This window comes from Mustela lutreola, chromosome X (assembly GCF_030435805.1).
Source record: "Mustela lutreola isolate mMusLut2 chromosome X, mMusLut2.pri, whole genome shotgun sequence".
NCBI classification, from domain to species: Eukaryota; Metazoa; Chordata; class Mammalia; order Carnivora; family Mustelidae; genus Mustela; species Mustela lutreola.
Genome location: NC_081308.1, coordinates 6,469,292 through 6,484,717, shown reverse-complemented (window position 1 = coordinate 6,484,717; position 15,426 = coordinate 6,469,292). Strand labels below are relative to the sequence as shown.

The 15,426-nt window shown below is 55.8% G+C and overlaps 1 protein-coding gene across 3 annotated transcripts in view; it reads right to left on the bottom strand.

Moving 5' to 3' along the window:
• Window positions 1-480: 480 nt before the first annotated feature.
• SHROOM2 (shroom family member 2) overlaps window positions 481-15,426 on the bottom strand; it is a 133,217-nt gene continuing 118,271 nt past the window's right edge. For 2 of the 3 annotated variants that reach the window (XM_059158298.1, XM_059158300.1), the window contains 4 exons: window positions 14,045-14,569; window positions 12,704-12,878; window positions 6,178-6,450; window positions 481-3,283 (listed from right to left, as the gene is read on the bottom strand). In XM_059158298.1, coding sequence (XP_059014281.1) covers window positions 3,017-3,283; window positions 6,178-6,450; window positions 12,704-12,878; window positions 14,045-14,569 — 1,240 coding nt within the window. In that variant the 3' untranslated portion in view covers window positions 481-3,016. The remainder of the gene's footprint in view (window positions 3,284-6,177; window positions 6,451-12,703; window positions 12,879-14,044; window positions 14,570-15,426) is intronic. The other variant, XM_059158299.1, reaches the window with a different exon arrangement.

The following is a 15,426-nucleotide window of genomic DNA, read 5'->3' as shown; positions in this document are numbered from 1 at the left end:
CTTGACTTCACAGTTCCTCCCGCCCAAGCAAGGGGACAGACCCCCCCCCCCCCCCCGCCCCCGCGTTCAGCTGGGGGACTCGCTTTGACAGCGGAAGGTACACAGGCGTGACAGAACCAGGTACGTGGGAAAACAGCTTTGCGACCACGCTGGTTCTCTCACGCACCTGCCCTGGACGTCCCCAGACCAGACTGCCGGTCCCAGGAGCACGATGCCAGACCCGTGGAGCAGAGGGCATCAGGATCTACGAATTCATGAGCTCCAGAGAGGCATATGCACACAATGAATTTTCACAGCTGCTTGTTACACAGCATCATGGCGGCAACAGCTAACTGATCCAGCCCGGGTCCCCGGCTTTGTCCTGACTGCAAACGGATGAGCCTGGGCTAGACTGGCACATGGCAACATATCCCCAGCCCGGGGAATCTGACCTAAGGTGAGGACGGTCTGGTTACTTACAAAAGACGTCACACAGGTAAATCGGAGACATGCTCCATTCACTCCAAGACACCATTTATTTTGTTAAAGTCAAGCAGGATGATGTGTTCAGAGGTGGTGAGTGTCGAGCATGAAGTACATACACATTCTCCACAGTGGAAGCAGGATAAAAGCCACAGGCAGCGGCCCTGACTGAAATCTCGAAGTACAGGGCATTGCAGAGCCGAGCTATGGCGGGGGGAGGAGTCAGCCACCACCTACGAACGCCAAGGGCAGAACATTAGCACCAGGTTGTTCTTGTATGCAGTAACATGGTATTTACAAAGTTACGGCCACCGACTCACTGGACTCTTTGGGCCCCTGCTAACCAGACATCTAAGAGGCCAACGGGAAGGGCACAGGACCGTAACGATGACATGTGCTTTGCTGAAAGCACAGTGGAGCATTCCATATTGCTACGTATCAGAGAACGTCCTCCAGAGACCTCAAAAGGCTGGACACAGACACATAAATTCCATTATTCACATTTTACATATTTATCATCAAAATGGTTCACAATACTGTGTTTGAGGGGAAAGGATCACAGATAAAAGCTTTGTGTAAATTAAAAGCAAAATACAGTCAAATTACTGTGGTTGTCCCCGTGGGGGAGAGTGACGGAGGTCTGGGGACAGCCGGCCTCACCTTTTCTGAAGTGACCAGTTTTCACAGCAGGGACTACACCAGGAGGCCAGGAGGACACTTCATTGGCAGAATGGGCATTCTTCACGTCAGACATAGCTTAATTCGACAGGAATGACAATTTGTGAAAAGGCTTTTGTCTCTTTGGCATGGCGGAGTTGCCAGGAAGAGTGTTTATTGCCTGCATGACTGAAGCCTGCCAGTTTGGACCCCTCTGTGCGGGGGCGCACACACATCCGTGCCGTGGCTCAGGAGTCCAGCTCACCCCCCAGCGCAGGAAGTACAGACATCGGTCAGTTAAGACACTCATGTGCACGTGTGTTTCGGGAAGGGAACACTCTGCTGACAAAGGGACGTCCCCCCACCTGTCGGAAAACTTTCACGGCAATACGGGGAAGCGAGGATCCAGATGATCCCTTTATCAAACAAGTATCTGGATATCACCCCAACATGAAGTCATCGTGAGGTTCCCCTGCCATTTACCAGGCACCGAATCAGAGGAGCGTCTGGGAAGCAGCACAGTGGGTCGGCGACGACGCGGATAAAACACCGGTGACAACCAAGCTGTCGGCAGGCGGACGTCGCCCCACGTGCCGGTTTGCCACGCATACCTGTGCCCTGTTCGGTGGAGCGCCAAGTTAAGTCTCTTGCCCACGTGCTAATGGGGCTGTGTGCTCTCTTGCTGTGGAGCTCTGAAAGTTCTCTGCACGGTCCAGGTCCAGATCCCTTGTCACAGACATGACCGGCAAATCTTTTCTCCTAGTCTGTGACTTCTCCACCGGAAACGGACAGCACGACAGTGTTTTTTGAGTGAACAGACTCTCGTTAGAATCTTGTCATTTCAACTAATGAAAAGGGCACAGAACCTATAGAATCTGCGGCCAAAGGCCAGGTTTAGGGCTTGTAGAGTCCATACGGCCTCTGAAAGGCCCTCGAGAAAAGGTTCTTACACATAAATGGAACGGAACCCTTACACGGGATGGTCGTGGATTTAAAGAGGCAAAAGGGGACAAGAAGCCAATTATAGTCAATGACCCAGTGCACACAAAGTAAGCATTCTGGGGACAAAGGAACTTTAGAAATAATCTCCCGGTCTCAGGAAACAGACTTCTAGCAAGCACATCACACTACGGGACATACTATGAACTGAGTAATTTCTCTTTGCAAGGAAACACCCCTTGAACCGGGATACCAGGACTGAAACTATCTGCTCTGTGCCTGTGTTTTACAGCATGCACGTTTTTTCTCGAAGTGGCGATTTCAGAATGAGTGAACCCAACACGTCGGTGGCTCGTTCCACGGTTGGTTTTTAACCACTTGGAAATGATTCACCTTTCCAAAATGTGAATGCATGAGCATCACAGATCATCACAGTTTTTGCTGGGGGACAAGGAAGTAGGACAATGAATGGTCCGCACCACCTGACCAACGGGGAGGACACGTGGCAGCCCATGCTAAGGATGAATCACAGGACAAGACGTGCGCCAGGGTCTCCCCTCTCATGCACCTCACGGGCTCGCTCGGCTGGCTTCCCGAGCGGCTGCTTCAGGACGGGAAGGTGAGAGGAAGGGCAGACCCACCTGTGGAAACGACCCCTTGCATGCACCACGCGGCGGGAGCCCACACTCCGGACTGCACCAAGTCGCCCTCCGCCACGACCGTGACTTGCAAAGGAAAGATGGCTAACGGGGAGACATTCTGTGGCGCTCTCAAAAGGGGAACCAAAATATTAAATAGACCATCGCAAACACACACAGAGTTATTGCTTTCCTAACAGCCGTTTTGCTACCGGAGGATTTGCGCTCCAGGAGACAGAGACAGGCTGGGGTTCCTACTCGCCTCCTTGGGAACGGGGCGCCCGGCGCCAGCTTCCGTCCTCCGCCAGGGAGGGCTCCCCTTATTTGGCTCTTTCGGGCTGGAGGCTGTCGAACAGGCACTTCAGCTGCTCCTCCCCCAGGTGTATCTTGTCCTCCAGTTCGCGCTGCTCGATGATGAGAGCCGACTTCATCTTCACGAAGTGCTCGTAGTCGGCCAGGCTCTCCTCGCTCAGGTAGCTGGCCAGGATGTCGAGCACGACGCGCTCCCGGCGGTCCAGGTTCTCCTTCAGCTCCTTGGCGTCCTCGTGCTGCTGGATGAGCATCCGCTGCTTCTCGAGCAGTGACTGCTGCGGAGAGAGAGAAACAAGCCCGCTGAGGAGCGGGGCTAGAGCAGGGCTCCGGGCGACAGCCCGACGGTGCCGGCGAGTCGGGGGCTGGGACAGCCAAGACAGCGACCGGAGATCACACAGGGGCTGGGACACACAGGCTGGGGGCTGGAGACTGGGATCCGCGGGACGGGGGCCAACGCGCTGGGAGGCCACGGCGGGCCCCAGGCCCCGCCCGCCTGTAAGCACCCCCAGGCCTGTCCCGCTTCCACTTCTTCCCACGGGCCGTGGCCTTGAATGGCTCAGAGAAACAGCCGGGATGAGAAGAGCGGTCCAGACACCGACAACTACAGAATTCCGAGAAGCTCGAGAGCTGTGACGGACTTAGGGATGCCAGGTGGGCCGCAGGCCTCTCTGTGACAAGACTATGGGGAAGTCAGCGAAAGGAAGAAATTCTTAAGAACTCCCAGAGCAGGAGCCTGCCCGCTTCTGGCAGGAGGAGCCTCTGTGCAAACTTGCCGAAGGGTGCGGTGAGGGAGCGAGGACAGGCAGAAGAGACAGGGCGACAGGGGACATTCCCTGGGGGGCACAGACAACCCCATTCCCAAAACGTAGCCCTCACAGTCACTCTCTGCTTATGAAACACACACGAACCAACCCGACCCCCTTCGAGATTAATGAAAACTAAGAAGGGAAGCGCCGAGCACATTCCGCAGTGTCTCCGAAGGCCAACGAGGGAGGCGGGGATTCAACTCCCTGGTGTGACTATCACGTGGCCACCAGGACAGCCCCTACGGTATTCCGCCACTTTGTGTCTTGGCCACGGACCGTTCCCGACAGCTGCGCACGAGCGTCTGGGACATGGCAGCGCTTTGCAAAATGCCCAGGCACAGGGACAGCGCTGGGACGCAGCCCGGACCCCACTGCGTGCAGGGCCTCCCGCCGACTCCTGTGGGACAGCTCCATCTCCACGTCAAACTAATGTTCGGGGAGTTTTCACGGAAGGAGGGGAGGCAAAGCAATCGGTCCCAATGCAAAGGAAAACAGATGTCAACTGGTTCTAGAAGTCCGCTTGGGCTGTTAATGCCATCTGGGCTGACCGGTGACAGGAAGCTGCAGAGATTTCGGGGGAGGACCCGACGTATTCAATTTCGCATCGACCCACGTATTCAATTTCTAACTGCAAAGATGGAGGGAGACTTGTAAAACCTCCCTCCATGTCTTCTAAATGGTGACCATACCCGTGTCTGAGAACCTTGGCTTCCCCAAGCTGCGGCTGCCTGACAGACTCTCCTCCGCTGGCAGTGTTGCTGGGCACTGGAGCACTGCACTGCACCTGGCCGGGCCAATGAGACCCCGCATTCAGAAGACCCCTGCGACGCAGTGAGGGCTGCTGACGCACGCTCCCTACAGAGCCCGGTATCCGGGAGGACCATGGCCATGGTCCTTAGTGCTATGACTCTTTCTAGCATCTGCTCAACTTTTTAAAGTTTTATTTATTTATTTGATAGACGGAGATCACAAGTAGGCAGAGAAGCAGGCAGAGAGAGAGGAGGAAGCAGGCTCCCAGCCAAGCAGAGAGCCCGATGCGGGCCTCAATCCCAGGACCCTGGGATCATGACCTGAGCCGAAGGCAGAGGCTTTAACCCACTGAGCCACCCAGGCGCGCCTACTCAACTTTTCTAAAGAAGACTTTTTTTTATTCATTTGAGACAGCACAAGCAGAGGCAGAGGCAGAGGGGGAAGCAGAATCCCCACTGAGCAGGGAGCCCGACTCCGGGCTCGATCCCAGGACCCCGGGATCGTGACCTGAGCCGAAGGCAGAGGCTTAACCCACTGAAACCCCCAGGCACCTCTATCATCCCTGAATTCTATATGAAGTCTCTGTTGTACACACAGAGAGGGAAAGATGGATTAAAATGGGCTGAGCTGCAAAGACCACACTACCTTTTCCCTCAAATTAATACCTGAGAACACTGCAATTACATATAAATAAATCTGTTTCCTATTTATGTTATTTTCCTGTTTCTAGATAGACCTGGAGAAGACGGGCAAGACAGAAACACGGAATCTGAACACCACCCAAGGGTTTCAGTTGTTTAAATGCTCCTATAGCACGTTCAAATGGTGGTTACTAAGCACTCAGCGAGGCCCAGAGCTACAACAGTCTGAAAGCCACACTCCGGAAGATTTACGCGGCCGACACCCTCTCACGGGGAGTACGGGAGAGGGCTGCCTCTTCTGCCTCCCTTTCAGAGAAGTTAAGGCGTCTTATCAATATTCAAGATGACCATCTGAGGACCTACCAAAAAATCAAACTCAATGTTTTACTGGTATTTGACCCAGGAAGGAAAGGCAGCAAAGCAGACATGACTTCCTGTGTCTTGCATGTCAGAAACACACAGAAACCCACTAACAGACATGCTCCAAGCTGCACACCTCGAGAAAGGGAGGAAAGGCGGGCAAGGCCGCTGGCTCTTTCCAGACTGCCGTGTGCACTCCCGTTAAAAGCAGCAACGACAGCGAATTCCATGACCACCGAGTGCTTGTAACTTGTCAGAGCTGCTGAGCTCCACTTCCGCGTGGTCAAGTGGAAAAGATAATGTCCAAGGGAAAGACCGTGATCAGGAAAGATCCCTGGAAGCGAATGGAAAGGCGCCACAGAGAAGCCACAGTTGCCACAGTTCTTCCCCAACAGCACGGCAGCACGGCAGCCCTGCCGCCCAGCGACAGCGGTGCTCAAGGCCCCGTGCACCCTGGCAGCACCTGTCCGTGGCATTTCTACGGAAGGAGATGGAGAGCCCCGGGCGCGCTGCCTAGGAACTGCGTGAGGCTTCCCGGCGGGAACTCCTGGCACCCCACACACGACCTGCCCACGGGCCCCCCAATGTCCAGCTCAGACACGCTGCACCTACCCTGTCACCAGGAGAAGTGCTGTCATCCAAATTATTGAGGGCATTTTCCACGCGGGCCAGGCGGCCGGACAGTGACAGCAGGAGGTTCACCACTTTGTCCAGGTCCCCGATGAACATCCGGAACTTGTCAAACTCGTTGGGTTTGCAGACGTCTTTGGCAATGGCCTCCACCTCGTCCCCAAGTGCACTGTTGGCCTGGATGTCCTCCAGCAGGCTCTCCCGGGCCTCCCGCAGCACCTGCAGCTTGCGACTGATGCTCTCGATGAGCTCCTGCTGTGGGAACAGGGGTGGCGTGCGAGCGCTCACCAGGGTGGTCCTGGCCCAGCCCCTCCAGCCACGGTGGCAGTCCGTGGTCTCACCTAAGCGGCCTGAGTGGAATTCAGCCGAACTCAGAGTTCATTTTGCATCAAACGAGAGAGGATTTATGAGGCCAGGAGACAAGTGACAGCTCCTGGTGACATTCCTGGCAGTTCACTGAGAACTAAAACGAACTACCTGCTCTCATCCTCTGGGTGTCCTCGGAGACACACTGCAGGCGGCCCCCCGGGGCTCCTCAAGGTTCCCTCGTTTCACCCTTTACCTCTGCCAGCACTCTCGGGGCCCACGTGACACTCTATGCTTCATACTTTGGAACTTTCCAATTCATTTATTTATTTTTAAAGACTTCTTTTCTTTATGTGAGAGAAAGAGAGGGAGAGAAGCAGATTCACCACGGAGCAGGGAGCCTGATGCAGGGCTCAATCCCAGGACCCTGGGATCATGATCTGAGCTGAAGGCAGATGCTTCACTGACAGACCCACTCAGGCGTCCCCGGAATTTTCCAATTTAAAGACTTGCATGTGCAGAAGCTACCGAGTTTCAAGCCCAGAACTAAGCTGCATGATTAAAAAGTATGCTCTAGGAGCACCTGGGTGGCTCAGTGGGTTAAGCCGCTGCCTTCGGCTCAGGTCATGATCTCAGGGTCCTGGGATTGAGCCCCGCATCGGGCTCTCTGCCCAGCAGGGAGCCTGCTTCCCCCTCTCTCTCTGCCTGCCTCTCTGCCTACTTGTGATCTCTCTGTGTGTGAAATAAATAAAAAATCTTGGAAAAAAAGAAAAAGATTCTTAAAAAAAAAAATATGTTCTACACGGAATGAGCAATTTAAAGTTAAAACAAATAAACGGCTGTCAGTAAAATGCAAAGTCCTTGAGAGACACCTGAGTTGAATATGGCCAAAGTGCAAATTACTCATTTTTTTTCATATGGTGAAATCCACATAACACAATTGGCTGTTTTACCCATTTTGTAACAGTTTTTTTTTTTTTTTTTAAGATTTTATTTATTTATTTGATAGAGAGAGATCACAAGTAGATAGAGAGGCAGGCAGAGAGAGATGGAAGCAGGCTCCCTGCTGAGCAGAGAGCCCGACGTGGGACTCGATCCCAGGACCCTGAGATCATGACCCGAGCTGAAGGCAGCGGCCTAACCCACTGAGCCACCCAGGCGCCCTGTTTTACCCATTTTGAAGCGTGCCGCTCTGTGGCCCGAAGTACGTCCATGTGCTTGGGCGGCCATCGCCACCACAACTTTCTCGTGTGGCCCAACTGAAGCTCAGACCCTTCAACACCAACCCCCCATGCTGCTCTCCCACCTCCCTTTACATGATTATTTTGTAAACGACAAACATAAAAACATCTACATGTTTTTATCTAAGCCCTCCCAAGGTGATGCACCCCATGGTCCGCCGTGAGCGGCAAACGTGATCCGCCTCCTGCCCCACCTGGGGAGAATCCCAGGGATGGCTCTTCAGGAGCCCTGACTGGGAAAAACCACTTTGTGATGATCACGGGCATCTCTCTGCCACCAGGTCCACCAAGAGCCGAACCTGGTGAGTTCTGAGAGCCACCGTGCCACCAGCACGACTCTGGCTGACCCCGATAGAGTCTGAGAACCAACGCAGCGGTCAAGGGTATGAACCCAAGTGAAGACAGTATCATCTCAACAGTCAAGTCCACTTAGGATTTTTAGCTCACTCTGCTGTCATAAGCGACACTATGTGTACAAAGCAGACGTGTGGAAGTCACCTGAGCTGCTGCCCCTCGTCCTGGGGCCTTTTACCAACTGTGACCCCCGAAGGAGCCTGCAGAACGCGGGAGAGAAGTCTCTGCAGCCCCACGTCCACGGCTCCAAAGGAACAGGCACCCCGGCCTGGAGGGCCGACTGAAGGCCGAGTGAATTCCCTGCCCGTGACGCGGCCGTCGGCAGCCCCCTGGGGTGGCCCACACTCAGCAGGTGTCAGCGACACCCGGGGTGCGCGGGGAGAAGCCGCCCCACTGAACACACGACAGGCAGGCCCAAAGCGCCGGTCCCGATGACTGTACCGGTGGGAAAAGTCCACACACATGGATAAAAATAAGCGCCCGGATGCGAAAGCCACAGCCTTTCGTCAGAGCTGCCCACGATGCTAAGGCAGGCATTTTCGTCCCTTGGGCAGTTAAAAGCATACGTGTCTACACGTGGTTGATGCTCCGAGTGTGGGCATCTGAGCGGGCCCCGGGCTTGCGTCTCCGCGCACCTCGCTATCTGGGGACGTGCTTTACGTGGACCTGGAATCCCACAGCTAAGATGGCTTTTTGGCAGATATCCATGACTTGAGGGAAAAGCACAGAATAAATTACGGGGATTATGGGGAAAGAAAACTTTCCAAATTCTTGCCTGAAGCCAGTGCGAACCGGAATGAACACCTCGGGAAATGCAGAGGGCCGTGCGTGTATGAGGAGGCCTGGCCGCTGTGACCGGTGGTCCTCCACTGTCACTATTCTTCAGCAATTATCGTACCGCAGACCGCATGCCGACGCACGAGAACGTGCCTTCAAACCTGCAGTACCAGCTGAGCTAACGTGAAACTGGGCATTCTGGAAGGAGCCCAAATTCCTTTGATTCCTTCATATGTCTTGCATAAGGTTTTATTAGAAACACCCTCCCCTTCCTCCTTAAAGGGACACTAAAAGCACAGACACCGACTTTCAAAGACCTTGGACGAGGCCTGGCGCAGGCAGCACGGGAACCACTCACTCAGCACCAGCCCGGGTACGGTGGGCCTCACCGGCCGCACCAGCCGAGCCTCGCACCAGCCCCTCGGCTCATGTTCCGCAGCCCGCGGCACTCAGGGAGCCTGGGAGAGCGACACGGTGGAGGCCAGTCCAGTCCCCGGGGCTCACAGCAGGGGCAACGCTGCCTCTTACCTCTATTCGGATGGCCCCAGACACCTAACTTGGTCCCACTCCGTGGAAAAATTACGCCTTTTCTCTCTGGGCATTGCACCCACCTCTTGCGTTCAGGGAAAAGCCCTCAGAGAGTCTCGACGTTGACCCTTGGGTTTGTGTGGTTCTGAAGAACCCCGCGAGTCAACCAGGGCACCCTCGGAGCAGTCAGCCTCAGCCGCCCCAGGGACAAACATGTATTTATTAGCCTTGATGGAATAATGCTTCCAGCCGGACACCGGAGTTCTCCTCTGCCTGCCTGCGTGGGGCCTTCCGCTCTCTCCTGCTTGTGTCCTAGTCTTCCCCTAAAACACGGGGTCCCCCGCTCTGGCACTCAGTTCTGGGAGCACACAGTGATGCTGTGATCCTGGCAGCCAAGGTCCCTGCGGCGATGTGTGGCACACGGGGGACTCGGAGTCTTGCTGTTCTACCGTCGTGGCCCATCAGGCACGCGCGCACAGCACTCTCCTCCTCCCCTCCCGTGGGCAGAACCACGCCGCCAAACCAGGGGACACAGTGTATGTGCGGATGCTGCGAGACGCTGCAAAGACAGGGCAGCAGCTGGCCTTCTTGGCTCAAGCCGAAAAGCAGGATTCCTGAGCCGCAACGCTGCACAGAACTGTGATTTCTAGCACCGGTCGTTCAGGGCAGAACCGCCTGGCAGGTGCACATGGAACCCAACAGATCGACCCGCTTCAGAGTTCAGTCCCGGTGGGGTCGGGGGGCTGCGTGAGGCGGGGCAGGCCGTCAGGAGGCAAGTTCACAGGGATTCCTCTCTCTCTCTTTTTTAAAATTATTTTTTATTTCTTCTTTTGAGAGAGACAGCCAGTGAGAGCACGAGTAGGACAGAGGGGCAGAGGGAGAAGCAGGCTCTCTGCTAGGAGGGAGCCTGATGTGGGGCTCGATCTCAGGACCCTGGGATCATGACCTGAGCCAAAGGCAGATGCTCAACTGACTGAGTCACCCAGGAGCCCCACAGGGATGTACCTCAATCCCGAAGCAGCCACCTGTGGAAAGGGGGTGCCCTAGTGCCTCGCACCTCCCAAGAGTAAAACGAGAAAGCGCCACAGAGACGAGGGGAGTAGGACACAGCATGCCGTGCAGCACCCCAGGGCATGTCGTGGACCACACTGTCCTCCACATCCAGCACCAGGACTGAATCAGAATCGGGCAGAGTGTGTATTTTTCTCTAGTTTTAGGAGCAGGAAAAACATTTTTGATTCTTTATTTAAAAACAACAACAGAAAATGCAACCCTAAGCCTGATACAGGGCCTCTAAAAGGCATAGGACCAAAATGCTTATCTTTCATTTCCCTCAACTTGATGAACCAAAAAGCGACCATTTCTCAAACTGAAAGTAATTTTCTTTTATGCACGGACCATGATATTTTTTCTATTATATCTGAAATTATATATCTATTATATCAATATAGATATATCGATATATCTATTATATCGACCAGTGGTATTTTTAAACCACTAATGATACAAGCTCCAGCAAAACCTTTTGCAAAGACTTTTGTTAAAAAAAAAAAAAGGGGGTGGGAATTTTTTTAATGAAAGCTCTTTTCTAAAAACAGGAAGCATAGAGAAAACATTCACAGAATGCTGGTCCCCTCCTTTTCTTGTCCTACGATGACTGACACAGGCCCCAGCCCCTGGAATAAACAGCATATGGTCTCCTCCGAGGCAGACCTTTGGCACTCCCCCCACCCCTTAATGTGGAGGCCTTCCTAACAAAAACCCAGGTCGTCCCCTGGATGGCACCGGTCTGGCATGCCAACACATCACGAAGATTGAAGGCTAATACAGTGGTGCTGACACTGACCCTGACGGCAGTAATTCTGTCCCTAGTATGACCTCATGGGCACTCACTCGTCCCCGACCTCACGCCCACGTCATCTCCAATCCTCCATTCCCCGTCCACACAGCGCCCGCCGCTGGCCCCTGCTGCTTCTCCAACATGTCGTGAGGCTCCTGCTCAGGACTCAGCACTGGCAGCCCCCCCCCCCCCCCCCCCCAGGGCACACAGACGTCCACACGGCTTTCCCTCACACACCACCGGGTCACTGTCCAGTCCTCACCTCCTCGGGCCCCCTGTGGAACCGCATTCCTTTGTTGGCTCCATCCCTCCAGCCTGCTGAACTCTCTCACTGTCCAACGTACTACGTGACGGCTCGCCAGAGTCCTTCCCTAACGGGCCCAACAGCGAAGACCTCCGACCCTACAGGCCGCGCGGTCGGGGCAACCACTCACGTCTGCGGCTCCGGGTGGTGTGGAGGCCAGCGGAGCGCAGAGCCCGACAGATCCGTGTGGCCATGTTTCTGTGAAACGGGTCTTATCGAAGCAGGAGGCGGGCCGTGTGTGGTCCGCAGCCGAGAGTGTGCTGAGCCCGGACCGCACTCGGGTTTTTGTGCTGATCGTAAGCTCCCCCTCTGGCAAGGCGGGATTCCATTCTGTTTCGTCTATGGTTGTATCCCCAAATGCCGGAGGGGTTCTCTGAGTTAACAAGCGGTGCTTTTTGGCTTGACAAAGCACTTGACACCTACTGCTGGGATTATGATCTGCTGGTGAAGGCTCTAGAATTTGATATTCCAACAGTACGTGTGACTTACTGCAGCTCACAGAGTGAGGTCCCTAGATACTATTTTTACTTATTATTTTTAAAAGATTTTATTTATTTGAGAAAAAGACAGAATACACAAGAAGGGAGAGCAGCAGAGGGAGAGGCAGACCTCCCACTGACTAACGTGCCTGATGCGGGACTTGATCTCAGAACCCTGGGATCATGACCTGAGCCACATGCAGATGCTGAACCGAATGAGCTCCCCAGGAGCTCCAAGTCCTTAGATTTCAAATGGGAGAGAAGAGATGCATCCACTGAACTTTCACTGAGAGTGGTACCCACTTAATATGACTTTGCATCTTACTATGTAAGTTGGTGAAGGGGGCTCCTGGGCGGCTCAGCGAGTTACACGTCTGCCTTTGGCTCAGGTCATGATCCCAGAGTCCCAGGACCAAATCCTGCATCCAGCTCCCTGCGTACTGCGGAGTCTGCTTCCCCCACTACCCCTCTTCTCTCTCCTGCTCTAAATAAATAAATAAAATCTTTAAAAAAATGGTAAAGAAACTGTGAGGAATTTTAGACAAGACTAACTTAGCCAGGAAGGGCTTCATACTATTGCCCCGGATGTCACCATCCCGCACAGAAACGGACCACACACGGCCGTGCACACGTGGTGCAGGGCCCATGCCACGCGGTCACTGACGACGGGCTCTCCTACCTTCTTCACGGCCAGGTCGTGGTCCACGTCACTCCCTGCGTCGTCTTCCGGCTCCTGCTGCTGCTCCTGTAGGTCCTTCATCTTAATCAGCAGCTCTGCCTTGGGGGCCGACGTGCTGTAGTAGGTGGAGTTGGTCGCTAGGGACATGGCCGCGGGCACACCCGGCTCCTCTCTCCTGGGGAACAAGGTCAGAGCTTCAGTTGGCTGTGACTCCACGCCAGACGCCCCCCGCCAGCCCACGGTCTGCTCTGTGACAAGCAAATGGTGCTGCCAACACAAGGACTACGGCCAGCGGCACGAGATCGCTGAAGGGGGCCGGCAGTAGGCAACAACGTTAGAACTAAACAGTATGTCGCCAGAGGGCTGCTCCAAGCCTACACAATGCTGTTTTTTTAAAAAGGGGAAAAGTCCAATAAACAGGGATGTCTAAAAATCTCCATGCAGGAGAGAAGGGAGCAGCGGGAGAGTTCTGGCCGGGGGCCTGAGCTCTACAGGGAGCACGTGCGTGCAGCTAACTGTAAGCAGGGCCCCGAGGTCCCCAGTGCAACCTGCGCCTCTCTGTGTGCCGCCACGTCCCAGCCCCCGGCTCGGGCCCTCCTAATCTGCTCTGTCTTTCTGTCCTGCGTTTCCCTGGAGCGCCCAGCTACTGTCCGTGCAGGGTGCTTCCGGAGACAGCGGACACCAGCAGGACAGGTGCGACGGCACACGCCCATGCAGACGGCCCGCAAATGAGGCCAGCTGCAAAGGACAGTGTCCCAATGCCACGGCAACGCACCCGCTCACTACGCTCCGTAACCAGGAGCACAAAGCCTCCTCTGTCACCGCGGCCATCTGGAGCCTTCAGGACGGACATGTGGAGCCTTCTCTGCTACGGGGGAGCCCTGGGCAGGGAAGGACAGCCTCCCTGGTCTCCACCCACAGGGTGCCGGCAGGACCTCCCAGGTGTGACAAGTAAACACGTTGTGGACATTGCCAACTGTCCCCTGGAGGAAGACAGCGTCCCAGCTGAGAGGCGCTGTCCTCACAGAGAGGAGCCTGTGGACGTCACCCCGAAGCCCACAGGCCTGAAGCCAGGAATGCACGGGAGCTGTGGTAGTGTCACAGCTTCACCGGCCCCCAGCTGGCATCCTCAGGGACGGGCCTCCAGGGCTCTTTGGGAAGGGTCACCCAACAGCCAACATGGGCTGCAGCATGGGGCAGTGCTTCTGAAAATGGGCCCCTGGAAGGCAACCACGAGAACAGATGCACGGGGCAGCCCCGGCCCCCTGCAGCCTGGAGCCCCGGAGACGGCGGAAGCTGGGAGGTAAGAGGCCTGCCGCAGTCCGCTGCTTCCACACTCACTTCTCGTCGGCGCCTCTCGGAGACGGGACTTTGGGCAGCAGCTTGCGGCGCTGCTGGGCTTCCTCCAGCAGGTGCTCGTCTTTGGGGAAGATGCCCTCCATGAGGTCCATGGTGGTCCTCATCTTCACACCGGGGTCCAGGATCTCGGCCAGGGACCGGTCCTTCCCCACGATCTCCCGGGCCAGCTCCTCCGACTTCAGGTCCTCGGCCGTCCTCTCTTTGGCTCTCAAGTAGCTGAGGCCAGAGGGGGAGGCCCCGCCGTCCTTGGCGCCAGGCGTGGGGGCGCTGGGGCGCGGGGGCTCGGGCTCAGCGTCCTCCCGGCTGTAGAGGCAGAAGCGCGAGTAGGACTGCTCGGACGTGCGGAGCGTCTTGATCTGGTCCTTCTCCAGCCCGCTGGGCAGCACGGGCAGCTCGGCGGCACGGGCCAGGCCCTGGCGGCTCTCCTTCTCGGGCCGGCTCTCTGAGTGCACGATCTTGACGGGCACCCTCTTCACCGTGCCGCTGCCGTCCGCCACCCGCTCGATCCTGGAAAGAGAAGAGCCGTGAGCTGACGACACCGGGTGAGCCCCGGCACAGACGGCTACGCAGGGCCGATACCGGCGGGCCCCTCGCCTGCCCAGACGGCTGGGGGACGTGCGGCCACCGTGGTGACGAGAGCCTCTGTGATCCCCCGACCCAGGACTGGGAGTGGAGGCTGCGGAGGTCCCATTTCCTGACCCCAAGTGTCTGGGCACCTTCCACTTTCCAATCACGCACACACCTCCCAACACTGGAGTCGGGCTGACTCACTGAGGCAGGTGGCGGACCTCTCTTCGCGGCTGGTCATCGCCATCCGCTAGACCTGTGCAGGTGCGTCTTCCGTGGGCAGGGCAGCCCGCAACAAGCAGCCTTCCCTGGCAGCCTCCAAGCGGGGCCCGCAGACAGACTTCCTGACGGGGCGGCTACATGTGGAGCGGACACTGAGCACCCGCCGCCGCCGGCCCTAGCGTGAGCTTCCCCCTGGGCCGTGCGCTTGCGCTGCCGCCCACCACCGGCCTCCCATTGCTCAGCGCTGCAAGCCACCCCTCATGCGGCTTCTCAAACAGATACACGAGCTTCTGGCAAACACAGGGCACATGGCTTCGGCATTATTTTAAGTGACTTACTGAGGACACACTTTTCCTTCAGAAAAAAAAAAAAAGGGCACGAGGTGGTGCCTGGGGGACTCAGTTGAGCATCTGACCCTTGGTCTCCGTGTAGGTCTTGATCTCAGGGTTGTGAGTTCAAGTCCCACACTGGGCTCCCTATTGGATGTATAGCTTACTTTAAAAAAAGAAAGGGGGGGGGGCAAAAAAAATTAAAAATTAAAAAAAAAAAAGGCGGGGGCACCTGGGTGGCTCAGT